At 41.2% G+C, this 27853-nt stretch overlaps 6 protein-coding genes across 8 annotated transcripts in view; 3 read left to right on the top strand and 3 right to left on the bottom strand.

The window, feature by feature from the left end:
* LOC306778846 (ankyrin-1-like) overlaps positions 1-4857 on the top strand; it is a 40950-nt gene extending 36093 nt beyond the window's left edge. The window contains exon 43 of the mRNA XM_079270555.1: positions 1075-4857. The gene's annotated coding sequence lies outside the window, so the exon portion shown is untranslated. The remainder of the gene's footprint in view (positions 1-1074) is intronic.
* A 545-nt stretch (positions 4858-5402) lies between these two features.
* eif4ebp1 (eukaryotic translation initiation factor 4E binding protein 1) lies at positions 5403-9088 on the top strand. The gene is made up of 3 exons (XM_079271049.1): positions 5403-5810; positions 7095-7280; positions 8423-9088. Exons 1-3 carry the CDS (start codon positions 5675-5677, stop codon positions 8452-8454), a joined length of 354 nt encoding a protein of 117 aa, XP_079127175.1. The 5' UTR covers positions 5403-5674; the 3' UTR covers positions 8455-9088.
* Positions 9089-11311: 2223 nt separating this feature from the next.
* LOC306778332 (nodal homolog) lies at positions 11312-13803 on the bottom strand. Its single transcript, XM_079269796.1, has 3 exons — positions 13268-13803; positions 12018-12856; positions 11312-11620 (listed from the first exon to the last, which is right to left on the bottom strand). Exons 1-3 carry the CDS (start codon positions 13542-13544, stop codon positions 11468-11470), a joined length of 1269 nt encoding a protein of 422 aa, XP_079125922.1. The 5' UTR covers positions 13545-13803; the 3' UTR covers positions 11312-11467.
* A 137-nt stretch (positions 13804-13940) lies between these two features.
* dguok (deoxyguanosine kinase) lies at positions 13941-16994 on the bottom strand. 2 transcript variants are annotated; one of them, XM_079271141.1, is made up of 8 exons: positions 16974-16994; positions 16339-16525; positions 16140-16249; positions 15871-16070; positions 15541-15688; positions 15193-15308; positions 14622-14721; positions 13941-14422 (listed from the first exon to the last, which is right to left on the bottom strand). In XM_079271141.1, exons 2-8 carry the CDS (start codon positions 16520-16522, stop codon positions 14396-14398), a joined length of 885 nt encoding a protein of 294 aa, XP_079127267.1. In that variant the 5' UTR covers positions 16523-16525; positions 16974-16994; the 3' UTR covers positions 13941-14395. The 2 variants fall into 2 exon arrangements, with proteins under 2 accessions (XP_079127267.1, XP_079127266.1); XM_079271140.1 differs by lacking the exon at positions 16974-16994 and having other exon boundaries at positions 16339-16912.
* Positions 16995-17539: 545 nt separating this feature from the next.
* Positions 17540-21342, bottom strand: tcn2 (transcobalamin II). The gene is made up of 10 exons (XM_079269673.1): positions 21084-21342; positions 20751-20818; positions 20125-20314; positions 19845-20014; positions 19189-19341; positions 18646-18818; positions 18356-18530; positions 18085-18265; positions 17882-18000; positions 17540-17729 (listed from the first exon to the last, which is right to left on the bottom strand). Exons 2-10 carry the CDS (start codon positions 20806-20808, stop codon positions 17668-17670), a joined length of 1281 nt encoding a protein of 426 aa, XP_079125799.1. The 5' UTR covers positions 20809-20818; positions 21084-21342; the 3' UTR covers positions 17540-17667.
* A 3100-nt stretch (positions 21343-24442) lies between these two features.
* Positions 24443-27511, top strand: ccdc117 (coiled-coil domain containing 117). 2 transcript variants are annotated; one of them, XM_079270480.1, is made up of 6 exons: positions 24443-24802; positions 25054-25254; positions 25366-25413; positions 25563-25817; positions 26272-26418; positions 26585-27511. In XM_079270480.1, the coding sequence occupies exons 2-6, from the start codon at positions 25067-25069 to the stop codon at positions 26826-26828; spliced, it is 882 nt and encodes a 293-aa protein (XP_079126606.1). In that variant the 5' UTR covers positions 24443-24802; positions 25054-25066; the 3' UTR covers positions 26829-27511. The 2 variants fall into 2 exon arrangements, with proteins under 2 accessions (XP_079126606.1, XP_079126607.1); XM_079270481.1 differs by having other exon boundaries at positions 24777-24802; positions 25138-25254.
* The last annotated feature ends 342 nt before the right edge of the window (positions 27512-27853 follow it).

The raw sequence follows: 27853 nt of genomic DNA on the forward strand, positions 1-27853 counted from the left end.
TGGATTAAATGCATCTGAATGTACCTTTAATTCAATACTAATGACATGTAATGTGATGCTGGCACAGAAAATAAAACTTCAGTTTAACAAATGGTTAAGATTCAGTCATTTAATAAAACAATACAATAAAAGTCTCAAATAATGGGGGCATTCAATGGCCAATCTGTCTAATATAGAATTGATTTTGACATACAGTTTAAGTCAGCATTAATGCAGAGGCCATACCAGTCCTTTTCTTTTCAAATATCTACATAATACATACATAATTTTACAATCTTAACAATAGAAATGGCTCGCCTTCTGCAAAATGCTTTGTCATGTTAACTTCAGATGTATGGAGTTATATTGTGTGAGTAATAGCAAACATGCAACTAAATGCATTTGGGCACAGAATACATTTTTGTTTGCTTAAATTAAATCATTCCTTAAAATGATGTTTCTGTGCACCAAATATAATGCCATACAGACGAACAACACTAGTTCAATGCACATAGATCATTGTTGTTTTGCTTGAAGTTAAGTCAAGTCAATTCATTTCTTTATGCATGTTGTGACTAGCTGGAAAAGGGTTGGCACAGTGTGCACTCAGCAAAACAACCAACTAAAAAGGATCTTGTAAAGTGACAGCTATCAAGGTCAAAGCTGTAAGGCCAGTTGTCCTGGGTATTGATATCTGGAGCCGCGCGTGTGTGTGTGCGTGTGTGTGTGCGTGTGTGTGTGCGTGTGTGTGTGTGTGTGAGAGAGTGTGCACGTGTGACTTGCCCTTTCTAACGTAAAGGCCTTGACATTCCTGAGATTACTGATATTTCAAGCGACTCACTGCTGAATTTTGAACCACTTTTGCCAACCATTTTTGCTTGAATGCTTCTGCAGAGCTTATGTGCTGTTTTAGTGTTTGAGTGTTGTAAAGACTGATCAGAATAAGAAAGGAATTTAGGTGATATATGAGCTTCAATTGTAGGGAAAGATGGCCCATAATCATATTTGCATTGACTTACTGCCGCTTGCATGTCACCTGCTCTGTAGATTGCTGATGAGTTGTGGCTGAATCAGCGTGTTTCCATCTCTCCACAGAGTTCTCCACAGGATTCAACCCCTTCACCGAAACCATCCTACATGGACACATGACCAGCAGCAGTTGACAGGAGGAGGAACACAAAAAAAAGCAGACAAAGACAGAAATGAACGGCAACGCCATGACAACCATAGCGGCTATGCCTACTATCAGCACGCACCGGAAGAGAAGGATATGGATTCACTTGTAGTTTTTATTACTTTTTTTTTTTTTTTTTTTTAAAGACACCGTTGAAAAAGAACCCATCTACTACTACGCTAGAAGCATGATTTCATATAAAAGAAAAACACAAACAAACAAAAAATTAGCAACCAAAACGTGCTTCCTGTTATATGTATCAGCATGAGTGACTGCTGCCGCATGGCCTGTCTTTATCTGTGAAAACTGAGGGAATATAAGGGTGGGGAGGGATGGGGAGGACACACTGCTGTATGGGACAGCATGCAATGTAAGGTACTGGCCTGTTTTCCAAACCAACAGGGAAACGGTTATCAGTCAAACTTAAGAAAAAGGAGAGAATAAAATACTGAAGATTACATAATCTCTAGGCAACAGGTTACTCCTTTCCTCCCTGCCACACTCTTCCAGCTAAGAGCATCACAAACTAGTTTTAAACCTGTCCCAGCGTTCTCAAAGTTCAGTAAAGCTACAATTATCCCCAAGGATATCAGTGTTGTACATCATATCATATGCACTAAAATGCTCCACGTGACTGTGTGTTACGTGTGTTGTTTATGTTATAAGATCCCTATGCCATGCCACTGATGCTGCTGTTTCAGGTACATAAGAAATTCCCCCTTGTTTTTCTTGTTTGGTTCGTTCGATCTGAACCTATATATTATTCTATATATCTTGAGATCTTTGTGGGTAGAACATGCAATTGTTGTGTCGCTCTGCCTGTTTTTAAATGTCGGATTTTTGTGCGTCAGGTTGTTTGTTTCTTTGTGCTTTTCATGTGCTTCCCGCCTTTTGCGTTTGCCACCTCAAACTGTAGAGGGAAGACATAGTGTAAGTCATTTACTGTACTGCGGGTTTTTGAGCTTTGGGAGGGAGGTTTCTGCAGTGAACCTGCCTCCCTGACCTTCCCTCAGAGTGGTTTGCCTTGTGGAGGGGGTGACAAAGAGATACATGAGTGACACATTATCAAGAGAGATTAACCTACTCTACCATCCCACTCCTCTGCATTTTCTTGTCCCCAGTGTGCTGTATGTCATTGTGAGGTTTCTGTTAACAGATGTCTGTCTGAGCCAAAAACCCAATGCCCTCACCTTCAATCTTGCCGTTATCGCCCTACCTCCTGCGTCTCACCCCCTCCTCACTCCTCCAGTCAGCCTCTCAGAGTAGATGTAGCAGTCCTGTCCACCTCCAGCAGGGGGCAGGATCTCACCGTCAGCTAGCAGTGTCTGTTTGACCTCATCGTGCAGTATATGACACCACCCCACATAAGGTGCAGTTATAGACCGTCTCACCACCACCAGAAGATTCATGAGAGTGCAGTAACTGAAATGCTGGTAATAATGTAGCACTGGCATGACTGGGTAAAAGATGAAGAGTCAGCTGGAGAAAGGAAAGTGTCGTGCCGAGGGTCGAGTACGTGTTGAGCTTTGATGTTTGTCTCCTTGGAAATTGTTTGAAGTGTAGCAAAGACAGTCAGTCACCAATCACTGTGATGAGAAACTGTAATACTGACCCGCAACTGTGAGCCTGACCCTTCCTGAAGCCTGTATCTTGTTTCACTCCTTTCTTTAGTGTTTCGTCTTTATTTGTCATGATTTACTGTCTGAACTGTATTTCAGAAGAAGCAATAACTGCTTACAAAAGGAAAGGATTGTTTGTGTGAATGTGTTTGGTTGTGTGTTTGTGAGGGAGAGGGAGAGAGGGAGGGAGGGATTGATTGATTTTAGAATCATAGTTCATATTCTTCCTCAGCTCGGGCTTTCAATCTGTTCATCACAGCTTTAGGCTACTCCTCACTCCACTCAGAAATGATGTCAGTACATTAGTATCCCACTTTTCATCACTTTGCTGTGTCTGGAAAAAAATTTAAATTATGTTTTCCACCAAGATTGGGCAAATAGTGGTATGCCCTCATACCAGCCACCCCCCATCTGCAAAGTGCCCAGTGTCTGTTTTTGTTACTCGTCGGGGAATGTAGGTGTGTTTGGACGAGCTTTTAAACATTAATGGGATTCAAATGCATCTTGAAAGAAATCCTAGTGTGTGTGTGAGAGTGAGATTTAAATATCACAAATTGTCAGTCCTGGATATTGGGACATGTCAACGTTGTGATAATATCACAGGAAGTAATATGTCAAATGGACAACGAGCAGAGGCTCTCAGATTATAACGTTAAAGATAAAGTTGATTTAACTCAATAAGTGTGTCATCTCACATGATATCAATTATCTACATGCATTCATTTCAAACATGTTAGACGTTGAATACTTTATTATGGAAAAATATGTCAGTCACAAGAACGCAATAATCACCCATCAATATGTGTTTGTTTTAGTTTGGCTTCACAGCCAGAGATGATGAATGTAAAGTATTGGTATACTGTAAGTCTTGTTCTCAAGTAGTCATCTGTGTTGGCTCTGTACTTTAGTAAATGATGGGGCATTCACTCTGTTGTATCAACTAAATACCATCACTCATTACAAACATAAATAGAAATCATGTAAGAGGAGTCATTTAAAGAGAGAAGCCTCAAATGGGTTTTGAACATTTTAACAAATATCCCTTCATCAGATATTATTTCTACTTAATTATATTTTTAACAACCACACAAAGTTGGATGTCAAAAAAGATTACACAGTAGTGTAATTGTGTACTACTTCTGTCATAGCATACGGTTTGCTCTCTAAGGACTCATAATTATGGTATGCTTGGGTTGGTTTCTGAAGCAGGGGCCGTTTATGAATCCACTGCTGATGTCAGGGTTGGAGCGAGGCTGGAGTCTGATGAGAGGACAATAAGAAGGAGCACTTTGAAGTTGGAAGGAATTCTTGTAGGGAGGCTTAGTGGCTCCGACGGCGAGTCTTTCAAGATGACAAGCATTTTTCCTCAACACAACCCTAATCTATTTCCGCCCCCTTTACCAAATATTGGACTGAGCCAATTCTAAGGCTTCCACATGGTGACAGTTTGAACGCGGTTTGAAAGGAGGAGTCCAACTAAGTGCAAGCAGAGGGAGGAGTCACAACAATGAACAATGTACAGCCCTGCACTGGGGGACCACTGAGATGATGCCATGCACCAAGTTCATGCAAAAATATTAACTTGCAAAAACTAGAGAACACATGTATATTCCTTTAGAATGGATTGAAGACATTATTAACGCAATAGCATATTACTCAATACTAAGGAATGCAACTGCGCACATGCACAGAAAATGTTTTAACATAAAAGGCTATATATATATATATATATATATGTATGAAATATATGAAAAAATATATATATATTTACTTAGAATGCTATGCACCCTTACTTGTCAACTGGGATTCTAGTTATGTTATGGATGTACTTTTAGCATCATACAGCTGTAGCTACCAAGAGACTGTTGAGTTCTGGGTAATGCCTGCAACCTGGGGATAAAATAGGGGTCTTGTGGGTATTTTAACCTGTTTTATTTGCTTTTTTTATTGTTATGGAGATTCAAACATGAATTTAAAATATACATGTAAAAGCCTTTTAATCCAATCAAATCCGAGGACATCTATTGACAATTTACTCTGTACACCAGCTCAACATTTACAAAATTAATAAAGAAATGAAATGTCTTTGTGTATAGTGTGTATACTTTTGTGTGAGACACTTGCACGTGATACACGTGCACCCAACTGCTGGTGATCATTCCGTAGTTTCGAACAAACCAAGTATTATAAACATGCTGAAGTGCCTCGGGCCTCTTCCTGTCTATACTGCTGTTGTGAAAATGATTACATCTTATTCGACTTTCACCAAAGTACTGAATGTTTAACATAATGGTCTCTTTGAAACTCTGCAAACGCAAACATATAAATCGACAACCCTGTTTGACTGTATAAAAAGGGAAAAGAAGGTAGATTCCATTTTTAATATCTATTGAATAAATGCAGTCCTGCAAACCCAGCAGCTATTGCTTGTGTGTGCCACAGGTTAAGGTTATAATTAAACTGGTTGTTGTTCATCTAACAAGGTCAGAGGAAGTTCTGGATCTATTAAGATATAATAAATGAGTTATACAGCCATTGCACAGGCATTGTATGCCAGTAGGGGGCGCAATAAGTTGATTGTGTCCACCTCGAGTCTGGAGCATTCCCCTGCAGCCTGTCTGCGTGTTGTTTTGTGTGCATGTAGAGAGTGAGTGGAAGCAGAGAAACGAATGCTCAGGTCCTTTTAAATACAGAACCTGAACACTTTGTATGTGAGACTGCGTGTTGTAATGTGACGAATTTTGATACATTTCATAATTTGCACTTTTGAAAAAGAGGTATTTATTTTTATTTATGCGAAAGTGTGCATTCTGTTGAGCCTTGTTGTTTTGGAAAACCAAGACTTTTTGCCTGTTTCATACTGTTCAGTTAGACAGTTTTAGTGTAATATAGTTCAGACAAGATGTCGACTGACTGCAAGAAGACCACTGCCACGGACATCCCGTCGACCAGGAGGGTGGCCATCAACGACGCGGCGCACATGCCCCTGGACTACTCCACTACTCCCGGTGGCACCCTGTTCAGCACGACCCCGGGTGGTGCGTACAGTAGTTATACATTATATTGACCTGTGTGTACCGAAGAGATATGCCGTTACCCACCGTCATATGTGACTTATACTATTATCAACTAAACGGCTGTATTGTCGGCGAGTGCAGGAAACGCTCATGCTAATAACTCCATGAGGTCGGTTGCTGTCAAATGCCACTGTGCAGAACCAGCTGCTAGCTCTGCTTATGGTAGCTGCTAACGCTAGCTAGCAAGTGTTGGTTACATAACAGAGGAGTCACAAAAGAAGAAATACGACTGACTCTGAGGCAATACGGTAAATGTGATCCAAGGCAGTTGGGTGGTATAAACTCATACATCACTGCTTTGTCATTACATGAGACGTGTTACGGTGTTTGGGGGTTTTGTCAGCTGATCTTTGACCGTTAGCGACACCCATGTGTCCTCTGCTGCTAATGAAGCTCGTGCTGGTCGTACGTCACGGACAACTAAAGCTGTGATTGGTTCTTTCCAGTTTGAGCCTGTGGTCCATGACGATCAGTCTGACGTTTTATATACACGTTTTACTTTATCTGTAGCGCATCAAATCGCGGTAAACATACTCTTAACAGTAATACGTTGCCATCTTTGGATTGGTTCTCATTGGTCATGTGGTGTCATGAGCACCTCCCTCGCGGGTTGTGTGTTTATGTTATGTATGAAGGCACAGCTGATGTACAAACCCAATATGACCTAACAAGTAATCCAATTGAAGCTTTATCGATTTTGGGATGCATTTCAGTTTAAACTTTTACCAGTGCTACTACTGGAACTACATTAAATATTATAAAGGTTTGATTTATACACGTTGTTGGTACAATAAATGGGTGGATATTAAAGAATACATACTGTATGTCCCTTTTTTGCAAACACTCCAGTTTAAATTCCTTTATTATATTGGTCAGATTTTAGTGTCTAGTATAAACTGGCAGTACCAACACTCCTTTTCAATCAGAAGACTCTTGCATCAAGGAATTGACCATTTATAGCTGGTTATATGGTTCGATTTGATGGAAAACATTGACGGTGATGGAAAATAAAACATTGACGGGACCATTCGATTTAAATAGCATTAACAATACGGCAATATGGCTGTTCAGCAGAGCAATGGTGAGAAGTGTGAAGGTGGAATTTAGTGGACACACCTGCGTGAATATGATGGATGGATGACTGAGCCACTAACGCATGTGTGTTAAGTACTCTGTCTGAACTGAGTCAGTGCTCCATGTCTGATATTAATCGTTCTCTTTTCCTTCCTCTTCACACTCCACAAGGTACCAGAATCATCTACGACCGAAAGTTCCTGCTGGGGTGTCGCAGCTCTCCGGTGGCCAAGACTCCTCCGCGCGGTCTGCCCAAAATTCCAGGGGTGACCAGTCCTCCCTCCAAGGACACCGATGAGAAGGCCCATAATGGAGAACTACCGAACAACGTCACTGCACCTGACAGCAGCAACACTGGTTTGTTCACACCTCAGACAAACATCACAGGGGGGGCCCTGCATTTGGAGGGAAGGAGTCAGAGCTATAGTCAGATGCATATTCATGTAGCCATTAAAAACTACAGCACTGCTGGATCCTCCACCTCAGTTATGTCATGTGTATCACTATCACACACAGCTGCCATTATGTCTGTCATAGATGATGGCTTGAGGTTTCAACACAAGATACAAGGATGTCATTTCATTCCATGTTATGGTTCATCCTGAAATTGTGTCCCTGTTAGCTGATTTCTGTTTAGTGTATTTCCACCTCAACCAGTCAGTAGCTTAATGTGTATCCGTCCTGTCAACATCATTTTCATTTGATACAGAAGCTGAGGTTGCAGGTTGCAGGTTGCAAGGAACTGTTCTGACTTTAAATATGTCAATTTTTTAGAACTGCTATTTCTTTAAGTCGGCTGGCAGCAACCTGAACGGCTGCATCGATCTCATCGACGCTTGTCGCTTTGCAAATTTTCTGTCGCCATTTTTCCACCTTCCAAGAAGAAGACTTCAACATTCTTAACTCCGCCTAACAAGCTCTGATTGGATCGGTTGCTTCTCCAGCGACCATCATTGAGCACACCACCAGACCTAATTTAATCGCTGAAAGAAATTGAAGACACGGGCGGCGTTTCAGAGGTCTGGACTCCAGCTACGGCCTGATATGTTTCCTGACGTGGTTTCTTATTTATTTGTGTGTTTTTAACGGTCACTGACACAAGAAGTTGCTGTGGGTCATAACTAAACGTTCACTTTAAATGTATTCATATTTATTTTAGTTGTTTTTCAAAAGACAAAAACGTATTTGAAGGCCTTTCAAGTTAGCTAACCGTGTTAAAATATTAGCTTCTGATTGTTGGAGTAACTTGTCAAATTAAACATGCTTCATTGCTTCTTTGGGTATCAGTCACCCTGTAGTGCACTCTTGTAATGTTTACTGCCAGATGTTATGAAACAATATTTTACCAGCTGGTGATTAAGTCCTCAAGTCTCCCTGAAATATTACTTATGATTAGTTATTACTTACGATTTAAATATGATATGCAACTGTTAAAGACGTAATGAAATGTAGAAAAACATGTTTTATAAAATATTTCTTTTCTTTCTTTTTTTGTCCAGGTGATGACTCACAATTCGAAATTGACATCTAGGTGGTCCTGGAGCGAGTCAGACTTACCAACACGATGCTGTGAAGACAGGCTCAGGAAACGCCTTCTTATTTCCCATCATCCATTCCATGAAGGCCGAGGTCCGCCTTCGTTATCTCCAGTGTCTTAGTGTTTTAAAGTCTGTCTTCATCGATCTCTATTGCTTACTATGACCAGAACAGATCTGTCGTGATTTTCTGTCTGCCTCGAGGCTTACAGCTGATTTATGTGTGACAAAGTGTGCCTTCCTACAGTGGCTATACGTTTAAAATCAAGACTGAGAAGTAAACGCCAACAAAGCCTCATCCCTAAGAACTGGGACAAGTTAATGGAATGGAAGATCAACAGGGAAAAGTAATAATTGTAATTTGCTGAATTTATCACCATTCCAGAAGGGTTTTTCTCTTGATATGCTTTTATCTCAACATAGTTCCTGACGCCTCTATTCAGCTGTTGCCTTGAAATGTTGAAGATACTGTATCATTTGTTTACTGTGCTCTCAAAAACGAGTTCTTCACCTGAAGTGTCATACAGAGAATGTAAAACATCATTTTGTTGACATTTTTGAAACAGATTTTCACACGGTTTGTAGGGTGACAAAGCATTAAAGCAAACACTTTCTTTGTCATGTATTTGACATCTTGTTCTGTCATGTCAGTGAATTGTATTTTTGTGATAATATATATTCAACGGCTCACTGGTCTGAATACACAGTTCTCTTTAAACTGGAAGAGCTAAAAGCCATTGGCGATACATAACGAAAAGGAAAGATTTAATGACCATGATGAGTTATTGACAGTTTCCTTACAAGTGAAAAGCAAATATACATTTTGAAATGATAAATCTTCATCCTGTTGCTTCACAGACTTCCTGTGCTCCTCTGATTCAGCACGAGTCATATCAGAGGAATTCCTCAAGGATCTCACTGGAAGCTGATAACCTCAGTCAGCGGGGTGTATAAAGAGAGGTCAATATACGACTGCACATAGCTGGGAGACACTCCCTCCTTCCTAACGTCATCATGCAACATCTCCATTCCACCTCTGTTGCTGTCACCTTTCTTGCTTCACTGTGCCATCGTTGGGTTCATTGTGAAGTAGCTTACCAGGCTTTCCCTCTGATGGGTGTGTTATATGAGTGCTTCTAAATAATGGATGTCCCGGGACAACTGCGACATTATTGCACTGAACTGTTCAGTATTGCAAAGCCGCTGTTCAGGATGGAGTGTGAGAACTGACACATGATTTGGAGGTGATGACGACATGTGACATGTGTTTCTCTGGACACTTGTCGAAGTACCACATCAGCTTCATTATTGCAAATAGGCTTGAACTGAATATGGTTATTGTATAACTCATAAGTATGAACAATAGAGTGGATCATTTACAGTTGTTTAAGTGAGCATAAATAAGCACATAATACCATTTGTGATAGTGTAAGCATGTAGCTCTCTGGCATCATCAGCTGGCCAGACCATTGTAGGACATTAGGGGAATTAGGCTGAAAGTTGTGAGAGAACTGGTCTTGTCTGGTCTTGTTTGGGTGGAAGTGTGGATTGAACGGTTTCAGCTGATCAGTTCCGGTCCATCCTGTCTTTCCTCCACAGTAGCTTCACCATCCAGACGTGGACTCCATTCCCTCACTGCTCTCTGTTTGTTTGAATCTCCCCTTGTCACCTCTGCTTCCTGACACCCCCTACCCCCTCCCCCAAATAAACAAGTGCTACTGCTTTTCTCTCCCCCATTGGCCCATCCGTCAGTATACTTGTGTGTTGTTACACTCGACCTGCCTGTTTGATCACAATCAGCAAAGGCAGCCTGGCCCGAAAGGACACTAATGACCTCTGATGATGTGTGTGTGTGTGTGTGTGCTGTAAAAGGCCCAAAGATGTGGATTGGAGGTGAAGAAGGCAAATACACTGAAATGTTAGCTGGTCACAAGTCAGAGAGGACAAGTGGGATTACGATGTGGATGAGTGTGTACGAATAGGTTGAGCCTCTGGTTCGTGCTTTTTGTGTGTACTTCATTCGATAGAATAGACGTTCATTAGAAACCACTACAAATTAAATCCAGATGAAAAACAGACTTAAAGTTTCCTATCCTGCATACATTTATTAAAACATCGCAAGTCATCGTTTAGTTTATTTATTTTGCACAATTTAAACAATAAAATAAAAATAAACAAACATAACAGAAATAAATAAATATCACAGTACAGGAAGTGGCAAAAAGCCAACTGGGCTTATTTGAAGCCTCCACCTATATAATATTACATTACAATATTACAGAGAAAATTAAATTTATATTCATAAGACTACGTAAAATATTAGTGCCGAGATGTTTTTACAAGATATGAAATATGATAATATCAATAAATTACAAACAAACAAAAATGTAATTGTCGAGTGTGTGCGTGCACGTGTGTGAGCATAAAGTGGAACATGGAAGTTAACAATGGCCATAAAGATTTGAATCTCATAAGCAATGGAATACTTAATCAACAGCACTGATACATTTTACTTTGAAAACCTTCTAAATTCATGTGCAAGTTCCCCTTTAAAATTGTCTGTGGTCAATTTAAGCCAAGCGCTGCAATTTGAAAGTTTTCAACGAGTTCATATATTTTTAGAGTTCATAAATTTAATAGAAAATGAGAATCCAATATTCAAATACCATATTCAAACTTCTAAAATCCATGCAAAAGACCAAATCACAAACATATCAAAATATAGTGTTTTAATATATGCTTTCATATTTTATGTACAAAATATACATTATAATGTATAAATAGATACAACAAATAACATTTGCACAACAGGGATTTTCATACTAAAGATATAAACCATTGTGTACCACCCAGTATGGATGAAATATATTGTCATTCAAACTTAACATATCCTGTTATTTGTTGTAAGACAGAGAAGACAGCAGAGAAGCAGTTGAGTTAAAAGTTGACGATTATGCTCCGTCAACAGTTGCTCTTGTCGCTGCAGTGAAACCAGTGATGTGCTGGCCTTCAGTGACATCCACACTCTTCAACAATCATGTCCTCGTGATGCCGCAGGGCCAAGTCATCGTTCTCGTAGTACAGCATGGAGAGCGGGCTGAGGCGCGTTGGCACACAGGACAGGCAGGACGCTCTTTCTGGATGGTGATGTTGCAAGAGGCTCTGAAAAATATGAGTCGTGGACATGAAGAAGAAAATTACTGAATGAATCCCAGAGGGATTTCGATTTTGTCACTCAGTTATTTACACACATAGGCCCGAAATACACACAGGACCCTTAGACATGCACTTGGACAGATGTTTGAGTGATGGAACTGCCCTCGAGCTTTTGGGGGGTTCAATGCCTTGCTCAAGGGCAACTCGACAGTGCAGGAGGTGAACTCGCACCTCTCCAGCTACCAGTCCACAGGCCGTGCTGGACTGGAACTGGCCGTTTCCAAGCCGAGTCCCCACAGACTGAGCTACTGCCACCGTGATGACAGTAAACCAGTGACTGTGCAAAAAAAAACATTATTTAAAAGAGTTAAATGAGAAAGTAAAAATCGAATAGTCATCTCACCTGCATGTATGCATGGTTGGTAGGGTTAAAGGACTCATCCAGTGGTGTGGGACACTCTCCCTCACAGCGGAATGCATTGTAGCGCTTAGGGTGCACAATCCACTCGTCCCAGCCGATGTGTTCAAAGTCCACCCACATGTCTACCTTCCGACACTGAGGCCTCTGGGCCGGCGCTGCTGCTGCTGCTGCTGCTGCTGCTGCTGCTGCTGCAGGCGTAGGTGAAGCTCCTGCAGCCACCCTCATCCTCTCCATTCTGTTCCTTTTGTGACGACGACTTTGACCGTCACTGCTGGCTCTGTCCATCGTCACATACTTGGAGTTCTCTACAGTGTGAATGAGACTGTAGGCTGTATGGCCTTCCTGGGGCAGGTTATGTTTGGAGAAGATCACCATCATGACCCTGTTCGTGGTCGTATGGTGTATTTTTCTTCGCCTCAATCCCGAATTCTTGAGGAGGGAATCGTCAGGGATCCCCCCTCTACCCCCAGCACCGCTCCCATGGTCCGCCTCAGGTTCTCCTGAGGCCTCTTGGCTGGACACTCCTTCTCCCTGGTACAGCCAGTATTTTAACAGAGCCGTCACATTAAAAACCTTCCAACCTTTCTTTGTGCTGCTGGCTGGTGTGCCAAAACTCCCCAAGAACAGTTGCTCATCCTGGCACGATGCGCTGTCCAGGTCACAACTCTGCTTTCTGGAGTGATACAAATCCACAGTGGCACGCTTAGAGCCAGAGAACGCAGGGAGTCTGATCCGAAGTTCTGCCAGCTGGATAAGCTCACTAGTAGAGATGGATGACATGTCAAACGAGACTGTCCATCTGTCTCCCACTTGATGGCAACCTAAAAATGAGACATTGCATGTAAATGAGAACTCAAGAGTCACACACACACACACACACACAGCAGTCTAGAGGTTTCTGGTCAAACCAGACCCCTGGACAAATGTCAAAACACTGCAGTGGGAGGGTGAACAGAACAGGATGTGTATTGAACCCCGCTGTGCAAGGACGTCTGAGGGCTAATATACACACCCTCTCACATAAAACAGAGAAAGCCTTTAAAGTTGAATAAGCATTTTGACGCTTGCTGGGTTGTAAAAAGGGAGGGTCTGATAACGCGCCAACCAAAGAGCTGCTGGAGAACGGAGTACACTGAGGAGAAACTGACACTATGTAACGTGCTGTATGCCCAGTGATGCAGATAATCATTGGGGGGGGGAAAAAACACATGAAAATTAAACTGCTTACTCACCTTTGGCCATCAGACTGAGGACGGAGTCAGAACTGTGCGCTGACGAGTTGGGACCTTGCATTGTAGCGGCGTTGACAGCGAATGAGGGTGAGAAATCGACGGTCCTGAAGGAGCGGTACAGCTGCATCATGTAGAGAGGATATCTGCTGCGATGATTAAATGAGAGATTTCTGAATACTAAACTGGACTTGAGGTCTTTCAAGTATCTGTGGCCCTGTGTGGATCCAAAAGAACAGACGAGGAGTGTGCAGAAAACTGTCAGGACTCTGGCTTCCATTTTAACTGAAACAAACTAAATCTCTGACAATAATGAGAGAGAGGCAAAGGAGCTCCTTCCTTCCTGCAGCTGGTCCCGGGCTGAAATGATGCTATGTGCAGACGGAGCTCCAGACAGGCCCCTTTATAGTGGACAGCTGCCCTTTGATGACCCCTGATCACTCCAGGCATCTGAACAGCCCCTGTGATCACCAGAGCACACCGGAGGGGGAGATAAAGACAACATTTAGCCAAGGTCATTGTCCTGTCAAACCGCCCGGCCTTTTCTACTCGCTCGGGAGCCAAATCCTTTAGAAATGTAAAAATCCATTAACAAATAACACTTTAAATGCTGTGCAGCCATTAGCACCTTCCTGTTTAGTAGCAATGGCAAAAGTAATGTCACACATACAGAAACTAGGAATAAAAGAAGTAATTTAATTGATAATAAAATGGAAAATACATCACAACAATTAGATAAGGTTTTTATTTGTTAACAGACAACAAATGGAATACTTAAAATGCTGATTTGCTTGTGCATTGTCAGTCAGGAGTGTGTAACTGTAAACTGTTTCCAAATGGTCATAGAAGTGACAGCACAGTGTAACAACTCATTTTAACCAGCCAGTGAATCTCAAAACATGAACATGCAAACAATAAAAGCAGAACAAATTTAACAATCTAACAGTTTATTTCGAGGCAAGACATTTGTATACAAAAAAAATAACCGTGGTCCTGCAACTTCTCAAAGAGAGAAAACCTTTAATATTACCTTATATTTCCTTCACTCTACGAGAGGCTTATGTGTATTATATGCAAGTTAACTGGTCCCATCTGTTCCCCACTGGTGATGGGAGCGGACGTCTTGTCTTCTCATAAAGCAGCGAAGAAGTTTTTCATCTGTGTACGAAAAAGATATTTTAGGATCCCGATGGATCAGAGACAGGAAACACATCCAATGTCGGATCAGAAAACGTAAATGATTCTCTTTGGATCAGAGACTGTGAGGATGAGGAATGAGATCTCAAACCTGAGGACGACGCCCTCGTGTGGTTTAACCTGGTAGCAGCTATTATGTCAGTGCAATAAATAAACATACCTTTTGTATAAATTCCTCCTGCACCTCTGGGTCACTCTGAAACTCCACACTGGCATCCAGTTGCAACACGGGTATCTGTTTCAACTTCTCAAAATGTAATCTGAAAAGAGAGAGTTGAGCTGCGTTACACCGACCACACACTGCTGACAGTCATCTGTTCACGGCCGAGCAACAAACAGCTGCGAGGAAAGGCATTTCAAATGGTAATGGCCAAACAGGCACCCGTAGAGCGGCTGCAACACAGCGGCTGCAACACAGCGGCTGCAACACAGCGGCTGCAACACAGCGGCTGCAACACAGCGGCTGCAACACAGCGGCTGCAACACAGCGGCTGCAACACAGCGGCTGCAACACCACTGGTGCTGGTTGGATCATTTACTGATCACAATAGCAATTTTAAGTGTAATGTCCTCCCGTTAAATCCTTTCATCTTCATAATTTCTGAGAAGAGTGACTTTACACTTTAAAAGACTTTAAAAAGATTTCTTGACATTTCAATAGTCACTGAAAATATTCAAAACATGCAAGTCTGCAGAGGACAACAGAGGGACATGCCCTCATTAGCACTCACTCAGTGCTCTTCTCCACAAGCCACCTCTCATGTTGAACATGCAGCTTATCCAGATAGTCCAGTTTCACTCCTTTCTCTTCTGGCCTTCCCCGGCGCTCCAGACGCTCCATACATTTCTGACAAACAACAAAAGGGTACAATGTGTTTGTGTCTTTTTCAAGATGAAATTGATTCAATCAGGTCATTTTGTGATATCGTGGAACAGGACCAATAATACAAACACCAGTAACAATAATACAACTACCACAAGATAAAAAGAAGGATGTGCTGCAAACATCTTTTTCCTCACAAGTTGCTAAATGAATTGTATTTTTGTTGAAGCCAACATGACATCTCGTGTGTTCATACCTTTGGTGGAGCTCTGAGGTAGATAATGCCCTCAAGCTCCACCTGGTGTCCAAACTGTTCCACCAGGAGAGAGTGCCAGTCCTGGTAGACTGCCCACTCGGTAGAGTTGATACAACCCAGCTCAAACATGTTCAGGGCAAAGATGTATCTGACAGGACAGAGTCAAGTTCAAATTAAGCAAAGCCAATCAAGGAGAATGCGTTTGATGAACAAGTTAAGTAGCACATAAATGACATCTTCTCACTCATATGGGGTCTCGCGGGTCTTCTCAAAACTACTTGACCTGATTTCATTTTCACTAGCCGGTCCTATCGTGACTCGCTCACCCACCTGTCGCTGTAGATGGAGCGCTCATACACCTGGACAGGTGTTCGCTCTGAGCTGAGCAGGCGAGTCGGAGGAGGCTGCAGCTGCGTCCTCAGACGGCTCATGCAGGAAAATGTCTGGAATGTGTACGACCAGCGCTGAGGGTCCTGGTACATCATCTGCAGCAGGTTGCTGACGGTCGTCTGGGGGGACGCGTCTGTCCCCTGTCAAAGACACGAGACGGTCAGGTTTTTGTTGGGAAAGGATGTTAAGGTCGGTAAGTGTGCACGCACCTTCACGGTTCCACTGTCAATGTTCTGCCACTTGCTCACAGGTTCTGCCACCACCTCCCAGTCTGGACAAGCGGACTGCAGGAGTCTTGCAAAGGTCGACTTCCCCACAGCTGGAGACCACATATCAGCATATCATTAGCGTGGGACAAAAGAAGATCTTACTTTGAAATAAGTGTTAATATAACGTCAGTGATTTTACCGATGTTGCCCTCGATAGAAACCCTCTTCACTCGAGTTGCTGCATCCTCAGCTGAACTCGACAGGCACCTCGAACAAGAAACACTGCGCTTCCTTGACTTATTAGCCATCGTAACGTTACTTAGGTTCGTTGTCCGTGTTATGGCTGCGTTTCCACCTTGCGTGAGGATCCTGTCCGGTGTCATCCACTGAGGAGGAGGCACATTGTACCCAAATCTCAAGACCTGTATCCAACTAGTGTTAAACTTAGAGACACAGTTGAACAGAACGCATCGAGAGATGGCAGACATTGTGACAGACATCCGTACAACTACAAAACAACTTGTATACAGTCTATGGTGCTTACTAATGGAAGTGAATGGTTAAGACTTTACATTAGCGCTGCGTTAAGCTCAGAGCAGGTAGCTAACGTTAGCTCCTCCTCTCCATGATGTAAGCTAACACGAGTTTTTTGTGATAATAGATTTACGGCTAAATGTGCTTCCAATGTACGCCGATACATCGGCAAAGTGTTCCCATAGCGCTCACCCTATCGTTTCACACATTAGAGTCAAATTATTACGTTTAGTTAATGAGAAATTGTGCACAAATGCTACAAACAGTAACAGATATTACTTCCGGTGTCGAGTTCTGTACCTTCGCAATAAAAGCATGTTGACAAACCATATCCCGTCTGTTTGAACATATAACGAAAACATTATTTGTTTACGTTCAACGTACAAATATAAAGTAAACAGCTGTGTGTAAATACAATGGCAAATACATTTAATACGATGCTCCTTGTAACCCGGAAATACTTGTTAGTCCTCACGCTTCGCCAGATGGATGAGGTCATCTGCGTTATTTCTGTTCATCAGAAAATCATTCGACCTAAAATGTTGTTTTCCTTTTTAACTATATTTGTGAAATTTCAAGGTATAGAATTTATCTTAACTTCACTTGTCCCTCCAACTATGTGACTTTTCCAAGATTTGATTTTGCTCATATACCACTCAAATAACTTCAAAATTGTCAATTCATATTCATAATCCATAGTAAAGGTTCTAAACACACATGCAGTAACAATTAGATTACACCCAAATTGCATAGTTTTGATTTGCCATTTTAATTTTAAGAAATCTAATGTGATCTAGTAATTTAATCAACTGTCACTTGCTTATAATTCATATTTTGTCGAACAAAACACAAACTTAATTTTAAAAGCCATTACACTTTCTTTTATTGGTTTAAAAAAGCACAATCACTGATTTAAACAACAAATAGTAGAAAAAAAGTCCAGATTTAACTGCTTTTGATCCTCATCAATCACTGTTGCATCAGCAGTGACCGACTAGTAGCTTGTGTTTTTGATGGTTATCTTCTGAGCAACCTCAATCTTGAAATCCTTGACACCTGGGGGAGAAAGACATAATTGTGATGCCAAAGTGAAATTAAAGCAGTGGATCAAATAAATGCTGAACGCTCTAGAGGTGAGTCACAAGATTGTGTGTGTGTGTGTGTGTGTGTGTGTGTGTGTGAGTGTGTGTGTGTGCCCGTGTCCTCACCCTGACTGAGTGCAGTGCCATCAGAGGAGAGGTGCCAGTATCTGCGGTCGCTCTGTCTGGCCTGCTCTCCGTTCACCGCGCTTAAGAAGGGTCCCCACAAGCTGGACTCCTTCTCAAACCTGCCAAACAGCATCAAGTATTACTAAATGTAGGCAATCATACTCGTAAAAAAACAACTCAAAAGGTACATTATATGAACGCACGTGAAGCCAACATTTTTGCCCTTGAGAAGTTCAAGGGCCTCCAACAGAGAGCTCTCCTTCGGTGCATCCACAGAGTAAACAACAGCGGCCCCACTGGACGCCACCACCTCCACCATCACAGTCACCTTGGACTCGCTTGGTAAAACCACCACAGGATCTATGGGCTCCAGCACCAGAGTGTCTGCAAGACCACCATGACACAAACAGTGACAATACGGACACAATTTGAAATCACAGTAACCACAGGGAGAAGACATAATGCCGCACATACCGTCCTCATTGAGGCACTCCTTGTTTTTAACCGCCAGGTAGGATGTCTGCTGGAGAGCTGGAAGGATCTGAGATATGCCCATGGGGTTGTGGTATGTGTTGCTTCTGGCGTCCGTCCTCATGGCCTCCATTGAGGCAGCACACTCTGCAACTTGGCTGCCCATTGCTATTAAGGCCTTAACCACAACATACGAGTATGTCAAAAGCTGCAAAGATGTTGTTCTGCAAGGTCTCATGCAGTGAAAGAGACAAAAGGAAGCTGAACATAAACATAAGGAAACAGATTCTTACTTGCACTGCGAGGCCGGTGCTGAACTCATTGCCGATATGACCGTCGGGCCTACGAGCGGCCAAGAGCTTCTGCTTGATCTTGCTGAGGGCTGTGTCGAGCTCTGCAGCGTTCTGCACGTGAGAACCAGCGTCCTTCACACACTGGAGGGCCATTCCAGCCATGGCATAGGTATCTAGGGCCCGAGAGTAGGATAACATATGTGTGTTAGACAGATAGTGAGAGTTCAACGTGAAGCACAAGAACAAAACAAGAATCTAGGTTGTTACCAACCATGTTTGCTGGATTCTTCTCACATAAAAACTATTTTCTGTGAGGTGACCCACTAGAAAAATGAATCTTGGGTAACTTTATGGAATTTACCTGTTTTAAAAATAACTCTACATGTAAAGCAAACTAAAACCACTTGTTTTATCTTTCATACTATACTATCACTCCATCTGTTGACACATGTTATCAGGAGAATTGGGATGAACTCCTGCCTGCTCATCATCTATTTAATAATTATTTGAACAGCTAAAATAAATTAGGCAGGTTACACTCACCAATACTCTCAGTGTCTCCATGTTTGAAGTGTTCAAGTTCTACTGCCTTGATGAGCTTGTTGCTGACATGGTTGTTGACCCTGATGCCGCTCGTGCAAAGAGCAAGCACACCCAGAGAGTACTGGTAATAGTTGGTCAAAGGGCGGTGGCTGACTGCACAAAGGAGAGGAGAAACAAAAGAAACCAAATTGTATAAAATCAGGACTTCACATTAAGAATCCAAGAAATGTACAAGAACTGAAAAGGTACTCTATTTTCTCCCTATTTCACTTTGGATGAAATTAGTCGAGAGTTGCTCGATTGACCAATTCCATCAAAACCGACATGAAAACTGTCACTAAAGAAATCTTAGACAAAGTAGAGAAATCACAACTATGAAGCTAAAGTAGAGCAATTGTAAAAAATAAGATGTATTGACAATGTTTGCCAATAACATAAATACTTATCTTATAGTTTAATTATTTCATTTTATTGAACAAACTCAGCCTAAGATTTTCCAAACAGGATATTTTCTGTTCGTTGAGGATTTACACTTTTACAAACTAATAACCACACTAACTTAACACTGAACTCATTTTGCATCACAATGTTAAACACGACGGTGGACACTTTTTATGACAAACCTTTGGTCTCCAAAAGGTCAGGGGAAAACTTACATGCAATATGCTGTTTTTCGTCTTCCATCTGCTTCTTCAGGTGTGTCAGCAGCGTCTCATTCTTCTCACTCCCTGGGAAGGTGATCGTGTTGAGGTCATAGCAGGAGGACTTCAAAGCCAGAGTGTACAGCGCTAAGAGGCCGGCAACAGGCTGGCTGTTAGAGAGAGAACTGAGAAACACAAAGGACACTCGGGTTCAAGTGAGAACAGAAAGGAGACATATCAGTTCAGTGGACAAACGGATGTAACATAGCATTCCTTTTGTCAAACCGTGCAATACCTTTGAATGTCATTGTGCAAATTATTTTTCAGTCTATTCAGGTGTTCGCTCTCCTTGGCCAGGTTGTGGTAATTAGAAAGCCGTAATGCCAAGTGGACACTGGGATTGGGGAGTCCTTCCTGTGTCTCCAGAGAGCGAAGGAGATTCTTATTGAGTGACAGGTACAACTCACTGTTGGATCCTTCAGTGTCTGGATTAGAATATTAAAAGAAAAAACGTTACTCAGAAATTTAGACCACAGACATAAAAACTGGTATTCAGGAACTCCCTTGCTGACATAAACATGAACTTTTAGAGCATTGCAAAACCAGAACTACAGCGTCAGCAGTTGCAAGAGGAAACAGACGTTGCAATGCTTTGTTTCGGTCCCAAATATCTTAACGTCTCTCTGTGATGTTTTACAAGACCAGAAAGACCACATTCTCTGTAATTTGAGAATCACAGAACTTTTGTCAGTGAGCAAGCAAGACAAAGTCCATTCAAAGACATGAAGTCGGCAGTTGCAAAATCAGTGTATGTCTAAACCAGTGAGTCAGTGTATTCGTAAACTGGGTTATTTCCAGGGTCCAAACAGTGATTGGCGATAACTGGATTTATATATTTTTTTAAATAAAAAAAGAACTTACTACATGGTTTGCCTGAGGCTAAAGCCAGTAGGCTCGCGATTATGACCAAGGACAGCATTCTGGGCAACCTATTTGATAACACAAACAGTGGAAATAAATCAATATATTCGTTAAAGTAACAACACAAACTGTAAAATTGAGGGATCAAGAAACTTCTTAGAATTACAGTTTTAAGGTATTTGAAAAATAAAGGCACGTACAGTGATGTCAAACAATATCTACAAATAATTGCAATATACCAATGGATTACACATAACAGTCTATTATTATATCGTATCTCTAACTTTATCACATCAGCTTAGTCATTAGCTGCAGTAAACATCATTGTCTTACCTGCTCAGAGAGTAACTCCGGTGTGAAGAACTAGAGCTGAGTAGGTATGAAGACCAGCGGTAGAGACAAACAACTTATCGCGTCTCACTGTCACATGACTCGTCATTTGAGATGACAAAGCGATGAAACAAGCGAGAGGGTCCACGAGCTATTGGCTGGGTCAGAAACAGGAGGTGGGGGCAACTTTCTTGTCAATCGCATATACTCTTTGGTAATAGGAGCACACAAAGCAAGAGGCAGGTGTCTATCTTGCTTCACACATATCGTCTTATGGGTCCGTGTACGTGTTGGTCATTTGTTTTACCGTTAATTCGGAAAAACCAAAATACGGAAATACTATGGTATTCTCGTTTTTCGTTTCAAACCTAGAACGGGAAAACGGAAATGTGCGGTCGTATTTCCGTTTTTCGTTCTGAATTCAAAAACGGAAAAACCAAGAACCAAAGTCCCCCAAGGTCCGTGTACGTTTTAGTCATCCGTTTTACCGTTCAGTCGGAAATACGGAAATACCATGGTATTCTCGTTTTTCGTTTTTGCAAATCCCTTTTTTGTTTTTTCCTTTAAACATGACGCAGAGCACAGCAGGTCACCCGAAAGAAGAATATTTCAAAATAAAAGTGAAGGCAATATAATAACCGGATGCAAGAAATTAATACATTAATTAATTAATCTGGGCCGATGGGAGTGCGTTAGCATCAGTAGTTGCTGTTTAATATTTATTTACTCTTATATATATATATATATATATATATATATATATATATATATATATATATATATATATATATATATATATATATATATATATATATATATATATATGTGTATATATATATATGTGTATATATGTATATATATATATATATGTATATATATGTATATATATGTATATATATATATATATATATATGTATATATATATATATGTATATATATATATATATATATATATATATATGTATATATATATATATATATATATATGTATATATATATATATGTATATATATATATATGTATATATATATATATATATATGTATAAATAATAGTACATTGCAAATACATTGCCAATAATTGTACTATTTGCAAATATATAAAATATACTAAAACCGCCATTGTACAAACATTGTACGTCTAACAATTTGCAAATTAAATCTTTAAACACTTTCAAATAAATGTAATATAGTGCATTTGAGAAATACAACAAAAATATACTTAACAGAGAGCAAAAAAATTCAGCTTGAAGTTTACATGATACATGTATTACTAAAGAAAACAGAATGACCATGTTTCAAATTAAAACAACACAGAACACTGAACCATCAAAACAAATTGCACCGCTGCAGACTCTCGCTCACTAAATAGAAACAAACAGCTCCACATTATGTTCCTTTCTTTTGGTTGAACTGCTCGTTGTTACACTTCCGTCTGATGACCGCTCGCACGTCCGAGGCACTCGTCTGCGGAAACTCTTGAAGAACAGCATCTGTTAAGAGAAGAGACGAGAAATGATGTCACACAGCATATTCATGCAACATTTTCTTCTATTTTGACTACACAGGAAATCCTGTTGAACCAATATTATTTTTTGAACAGTAAATCAGGATCAACATTGAGGAACTATATCAATATGATATGCCAATATTCCTACCAGTGCAGGTCGAACATATATTTCATCACGGGTGGTGTGTTTACCACGAACATGTGATCCTGCTGCTTTATAAATCACAGAAGCTTTAAATTGTCTACATACGACTCAAGACGATGACCTACCTGTTGAGGCCTGCACTTTGGCAACGTCCAGTTGTCTTTTAGGTGGTCCCACTTTCCCAGACTTCCCAGTCAGGGTGGACAGTGCAAGGACGTCTTTTGTGAACACCAGAGTAGCCAGCTCCTGGCAAAAAAGGGTCATGACCGATGAAGCCGCAGGAAGGCCGTCTTCGAAACAGTCACTGTGCTGCCAGCCAAGGCGTGCTGTATATGAGAGAATCAATGGAACACATTAATATACAGTTGGAAGATCTCTCCCTACCTATTAGGAATTAATAGACGTTATTCACATATGAATACAATGTGCTTCATTATTTAAAACAGTGCTAGTAGTCTGTACATCCCTCTATGGAGCGGTACCACCAGTGGTGTGGAGGTTCCCACTCTACTAATTCACATGACTGATGTGTGACACATGTAACCGAGTAAATCACATCACTTCATTTCTGACACATTTTAACTTGAACAGCAGACGATGGTGGGGAAGACAAAAGGAACGTGGTGTCATTTTTCTATAGCCCTTACACTGTGCAATCAACATGTACTTCACAGTGACAAGTTAAAGCAAAAAAAGTTCAGCATTGTTTTAGTTTCTCAAAATCACAGACATGTTCTATTCAACAGGCGTGAACTGAGTTTTTTGTGCTGTCGCAATGACTTGTTATAACTATTAGTGATATTAGGATCTCAAAACATTTTCTGTAATACAAAACAGTACATGTGGCTAGTTACATTGACTTACCATAGACTTCAGAATGAGATGCCCATCATCTTCCTCAGGTTGGATGCCTGGAGGATGGCCGCCCTTTAAGGGTTGAAAGCACTTGTCGCCTGTATAAAAGGATTACAGTTGTTGAAATATCCCTCAAAACATCAATAATTACAAAAAATGTCTGGAATATATATAGGACCTATGGAGACCTTAAAAAATACACTGACTTCATTATACATTATCTTCATGGAATAATGAATTATCTTAGTTCTGCTTACATGACCCGACTACCTTTACTTATAGTTATTCTCATAAAGCACAACCTGGTGATTACTTTCACTTTACTGAAGCCTGCTTCTGGTGAACTCAGACTAGATTTACACAAAGTGAGCTGCTGTTGCTCTGTAATGACTCAGCGTCGTTGAATTGACTGAATGGCAGCTTGTGTACATAGATAAATGAATATTAAACAGCATTCCCATCGGCCCAGATTAATTAATTATTGTATTCATTTCTTGCATACGGTCATTATATTGCCTTCACTTTTATTTTGAAATAGTCTTCTTTCGGGTGTCCTGCTGTGCTCTGCGTCTCGTTTTAAAGGAAAAAACAAAAAAGGGATTTGCAAAAACGAGAATACCATGGTATTTCCGTATTTCCGACCGAACGGTAAAACGGATGACTAAAACGTACACGGACCTTGGGGGACTTTGGTTCTTGGTTTTTCCGTTTTTGAATTCAGAACGAAAAACGGAAATACGACCGCACATTTCCGTTTTCCCGTTCTTGGTTTGAAACGAAAAACGTGGATACCATGGCATTTCCGTATTTTGGTTTTTCCGAATTAACGGTAAAACAAATGACCAACACGTACACGGACCGTTGTTGTAGCCAAGTCGCTTGTCTTCAGGAACGTTAACTACAATTCCCACAATTCACCTGACGTAACACGCACTTTCTAAAACCTTGACGACTCTTCTGGCGCGATGCGTAACTCACTTTGTTGTAAACTAGCTAGCTGAGTTAAGTGTAACCCAGCCTACCATTCAAACGGTTCACAGTACAGGACCTTTAATGCAGGTGGTGTTAGTATTAAGTTAGTCACACCTGCGCATGCCGACGCTGGTGCTCTGTGCTCATAGGATTATTCCAAAGGAAAACAATGTGAACTGACGGAGACTAGCTAACGCTAAACATCCACAACAAAAACACGAAGGGGCAGGGCAGCTGCACAGGTCAGTCTGCTAACGCTACGACGTCATGTGTCTGGTTTAGTTCTTGAAGCTGCAGCTGTGTATAACTCACAGCTTTATTTGTAGCGTCATACTAAGGTGAACGTTGTAACGGTGGCCATGTAAGATAGCTATCTAGATAATCAGCCTGTCCTGGTGTAAACAGATTTTTAACTTGTGTTCCATGTAACGTTAGGTTTCAGAAAATACCTTTTTAACAGCTCACCTGATTGGTGTCAATATTGATCTTCCAGATCAGACAGATTTATGTACCCGTGTGTCTCTTCACATCATTTCACCAACTGGATCATCATGCATCATCCTGCTCCCACAAGCAGTGAACTGGGGTTTCTGCCAGCCATGTATTCATTTTCAGGCCCCACAAGCCTTCCTGAATTTGACCTCGGATCTCCAAGTACGTCTGGTCACCTACAGAGAGCAACTCTATCGAACAAGTATGTAGCAGACCGTGCAACCGTCAGAAATACAATAGCAGCACTTTAAATATCACATGTGACATGTTGTATGTTGTGTTTTGACATGTCTGTCCCTCTCTTCCGAAGCAGCTGGGAGACGAGGTCCCTCAGGAAGCACAGGAGGAGAGTTGAAGATGAGTAAGTGAGCGATGCACAGGAAAAGCAGTCTTACTGAACATGCTTGGATATATATATATATATATATATATATATATATATATATATATATATATATATATACACACACACATATGAGAGTTGTGATTAATATCATGATGTTTTCTCAGGGGATGCACTGCTAAAAGGAGGAGGTTGATGTTCGAGGCAGAAGTGGACGTTCCAGAGAACTCAAACACTCGCCCTCGTCATGACTGGCCTCCAGCTGACAGCTGCCCTCCTGCGCCTGCACTTCCGCAGCCCTGTCCTGCATCTCAGCCCTCCTCTGACACACATCCCTCCTCTGCGCTTCCCCGCTCTGAGGTAGAGAGCTCCTGCATGGAGATAGAGGCAGCTCAGAGGAAACTGCAGGAGATCGAAGACAGGTGGGCAATATGCAGTGTGTGCAAAATGTTGCAAACATTGCCAACTATCTGATTGCTTGCTAATTAGAATTAGACCTCAAATTGACACCGTATGCCCCAAAATCCTTCCTCATATTAGCTATGCTTATGCTTTTAAGGGTTTGTTTAGTGTAACTTTGATTCCCTCTTGAGAAACTATATGTGTGATTATTTAATATTAGCATTTATTTTCTGACCATATTATTGTTACGGGACAAAAGTATTATTTTGAGTGGGTCACAGCTCTAATGTCGAAAGGAATGATAGTAAAATGTATCAAAACATTTAAAGATTTAAAAAATCTCAAGTGTTTGACAAAGGAATTTAGATCACATACTGCATAGTCCACAGACACTACTGTACTTTGATTTGCATTCACCGTTACATATTGCAGCTATATCGGCACATACTGTACCCTTTTATTTCTTAATCACAGAATAACACTGGAGGATGATGATGAGGATGAAGACCTGGATTTAGAGCCAGCCCCGAGACGGCCGGTGTTGGTGATGTCTGACAGTTTGAAGGAGGGTCTGCAGCGCGGCATCAGCGACATCCTACCGCACACAGTAGCCCAGTCTGTGTATGTTCTCCTAATTCTGTTGTAGGAACGTTTCATGTCTCATGAAGTACAACTTGAATTAGATGACTCGTGTTCTGCTCTTTCCTACTTGAAAAGCTCTCGACACATTTTCTTTTCTCCTGCGTCTTTTCTTTTTGCCTCACCTGGTTCTTCCTCATACTTTTAGGAGCCATTCCTGTATGGAGTTGGTGTTGTGGCGGCCACCGGACGATCCCTTCTGTCGCAAGCGAAAGGGCTCTTTACAGAAACAGCGTAAACAACAGACAGTGTCTCGGCAACCCCCAACTCCATGCTCATCTCCCACCCCTCGCATTCCCCTCAGCCCCTCCAGTCCACCTGCAGACACACAGTCTTCTCTCTACATCTTTCCTGTGGCCCACAGCTCTGGGGAGGAGGACATGGAAATGTGATGGTGCTCGATGACTTGAAAAGCCATTCCAAAGTAAAAGACTTGAAATGTAGTCGCACAAAAGACTCTAAAGGACTCGGAACTACATGAAGTTGGTCAGTTTGGCAAGGCATGTCGGCTAAACATGAGTATTGTGCTGTTTTGGACGGTTTGTGCAACACATGTTCTGCTTCACAGTCACACAGTTTAGTTTTTTTGACCATAATCCCATTCAACTATATGTAACATGTAACAACAATGTTTAGCTAATTGTTCAGCTTTATTCATGTAAATCTTCAAGACAACTGTCATGATCTCAAGACCTTGACAAGTTCTGTAGACGGCCTTAGATAATTGATTTTATACCAATTTACAGGATTTACCCGTGTCCTTCGATATTAGATCATTTGTACCGGTACATTCTTTTGCCAAAGCCTGGCCAACAACACACGGATGTACTGTAAATATGAAGTTCTTCGTTAAACATCAGTGTGCAGCATCTGAATTTTGTACATTTTTTTTATGTTCAGCTTCTGGGCATCGTTAACAGGACGTGAAATATTGTTCCTGTGTGTTGTGTTCACATTTGCTCGCAGCATGACTTCCTGCTTGCTGTTGTACTGCTGTTGTACTTGTTGTGGTAGAAAGATTATCTTTGGTGCTTTTGGCAAGTACGCCATCTTGGAGCTTTGAGAAACTTGTTAAGAAGTCATGGAAATGCACCTTTTGATGATTTGATTTTCATATATACATTACCACATTTAAAACCAGCCACAGAGTGTTATGGCGTTTTATTTGTTTTTACTCTGGCCATGTCGATATTTCTCATGGCACAGTTTGTTTTCATTCGATGAAATTTCACTGGAATTTAGTGAGCGCAGTTCTCTTGTTGGGTGAACATTGTGATGTGTTCATCATTCGATACAGTAGAGCAGGAGTCCCGGGATTAACCCCTGTGGAAAGCCACAAGTGACCAAACAAGTATATATATATATTTAAAACAATTAGCTTAGTAAGAACTTAATCAATTAACTATTAGGTTATTGA

Source organism: Melanostigma gelatinosum (genome assembly GCF_949748355.1).
Source record: "Melanostigma gelatinosum genome assembly, chromosome: 6".
Lineage (NCBI taxonomy): Eukaryota > Metazoa > Chordata > Actinopteri > Perciformes > Zoarcidae > Melanostigma > Melanostigma gelatinosum.

What these genes read in the sequence shown, in the direction of transcription:
- eif4ebp1 (XM_079271049.1), top strand. Translation starts at nt 5,675, where the DNA reads ATGTCGACTGACTGCAAGAAGACCACTGCCACGGACATCCCGTCGACC. An exon ending in GTTCAGCACGACCCCGGGTG is followed by an intron (nt 5,811 to 7,094) that starts GTGCGTACAGTA and finishes ACACTCCACAAG; the next exon opens with GTACCAGAATCATCTACGAC. An exon ending in ACCTGACAGCAGCAACACTG is followed by an intron (nt 7,281 to 8,422) that starts GTTTGTTCACAC and finishes TTTTTTGTCCAG; the next exon opens with GTGATGACTCACAATTCGAA.
- LOC306778332 (XM_079269796.1), bottom strand. Translation starts at nt 13,544, where the DNA reads ATGGAAGCCAGAGTCCTGACAGTTTTCTGCACACTCCTCGTCTGTTCT. An exon ending in CCTCAGTCTGATGGCCAAAG is followed by an intron (nt 12,857 to 13,267) that starts GTGAGTAAGCAG and finishes TCTCATTTTTAG; the next exon opens with GTTGCCATCAAGTGGGAGAC. An exon ending in CCAACCATGCATACATGCAG is followed by an intron (nt 11,621 to 12,017) that starts GTGAGATGACTA and finishes CATATTTTTCAG; the next exon opens with AGCCTCTTGCAACATCACCA.
- dguok (XM_079271140.1), bottom strand. Translation starts at nt 16,639, where the DNA reads ATGTCTGTCACAATGTCTGCCATCTCTCGATGCGTTCTGTTCAACTGT. An exon ending in TTCTATCGAGGGCAACATCG is followed by an intron (nt 16,250 to 16,338) that starts GTAAAATCACTG and finishes TGTGGTCTCCAG; the next exon opens with CTGTGGGGAAGTCGACCTTT. An exon ending in AGGAGGAATTTATACAAAAG is followed by an intron (nt 14,423 to 14,621) that starts GTATGTTTATTT and finishes TTTCGTACACAG; the next exon opens with ATGAAAAACTTCTTCGCTGC.
- tcn2 (XM_079269673.1), bottom strand. Translation starts at nt 20,808, where the DNA reads ATGCTGTCCTTGGTCATAATCGCGAGCCTACTGGCTTTAGCCTCAGGC. An exon ending in TGGAGACACTGAGAGTATTG is followed by an intron (nt 18,819 to 19,188) that starts GTGAGTGTAACC and finishes CTCGGGCCCTAG; the next exon opens with ATACCTATGCCATGGCTGGA. An exon ending in GGAGTGCCTCAATGAGGACG is followed by an intron (nt 18,266 to 18,355) that starts GTATGTGCGGCA and finishes GTGGTCTTGCAG; the next exon opens with ACACTCTGGTGCTGGAGCCC.
- ccdc117 (XM_079270480.1), top strand. Translation starts at nt 25,067, where the DNA reads ATGTACCCGTGTGTCTCTTCACATCATTTCACCAACTGGATCATCATG. An exon ending in AGGAGGAGAGTTGAAGATGA is followed by an intron (nt 25,414 to 25,562) that starts GTAAGTGAGCGA and finishes ATGTTTTCTCAG; the next exon opens with GGGATGCACTGCTAAAAGGA. An exon ending in CACACAGTAGCCCAGTCTGT is followed by an intron (nt 26,419 to 26,584) that starts GTATGTTCTCCT and finishes TCATACTTTTAG; the next exon opens with GAGCCATTCCTGTATGGAGT.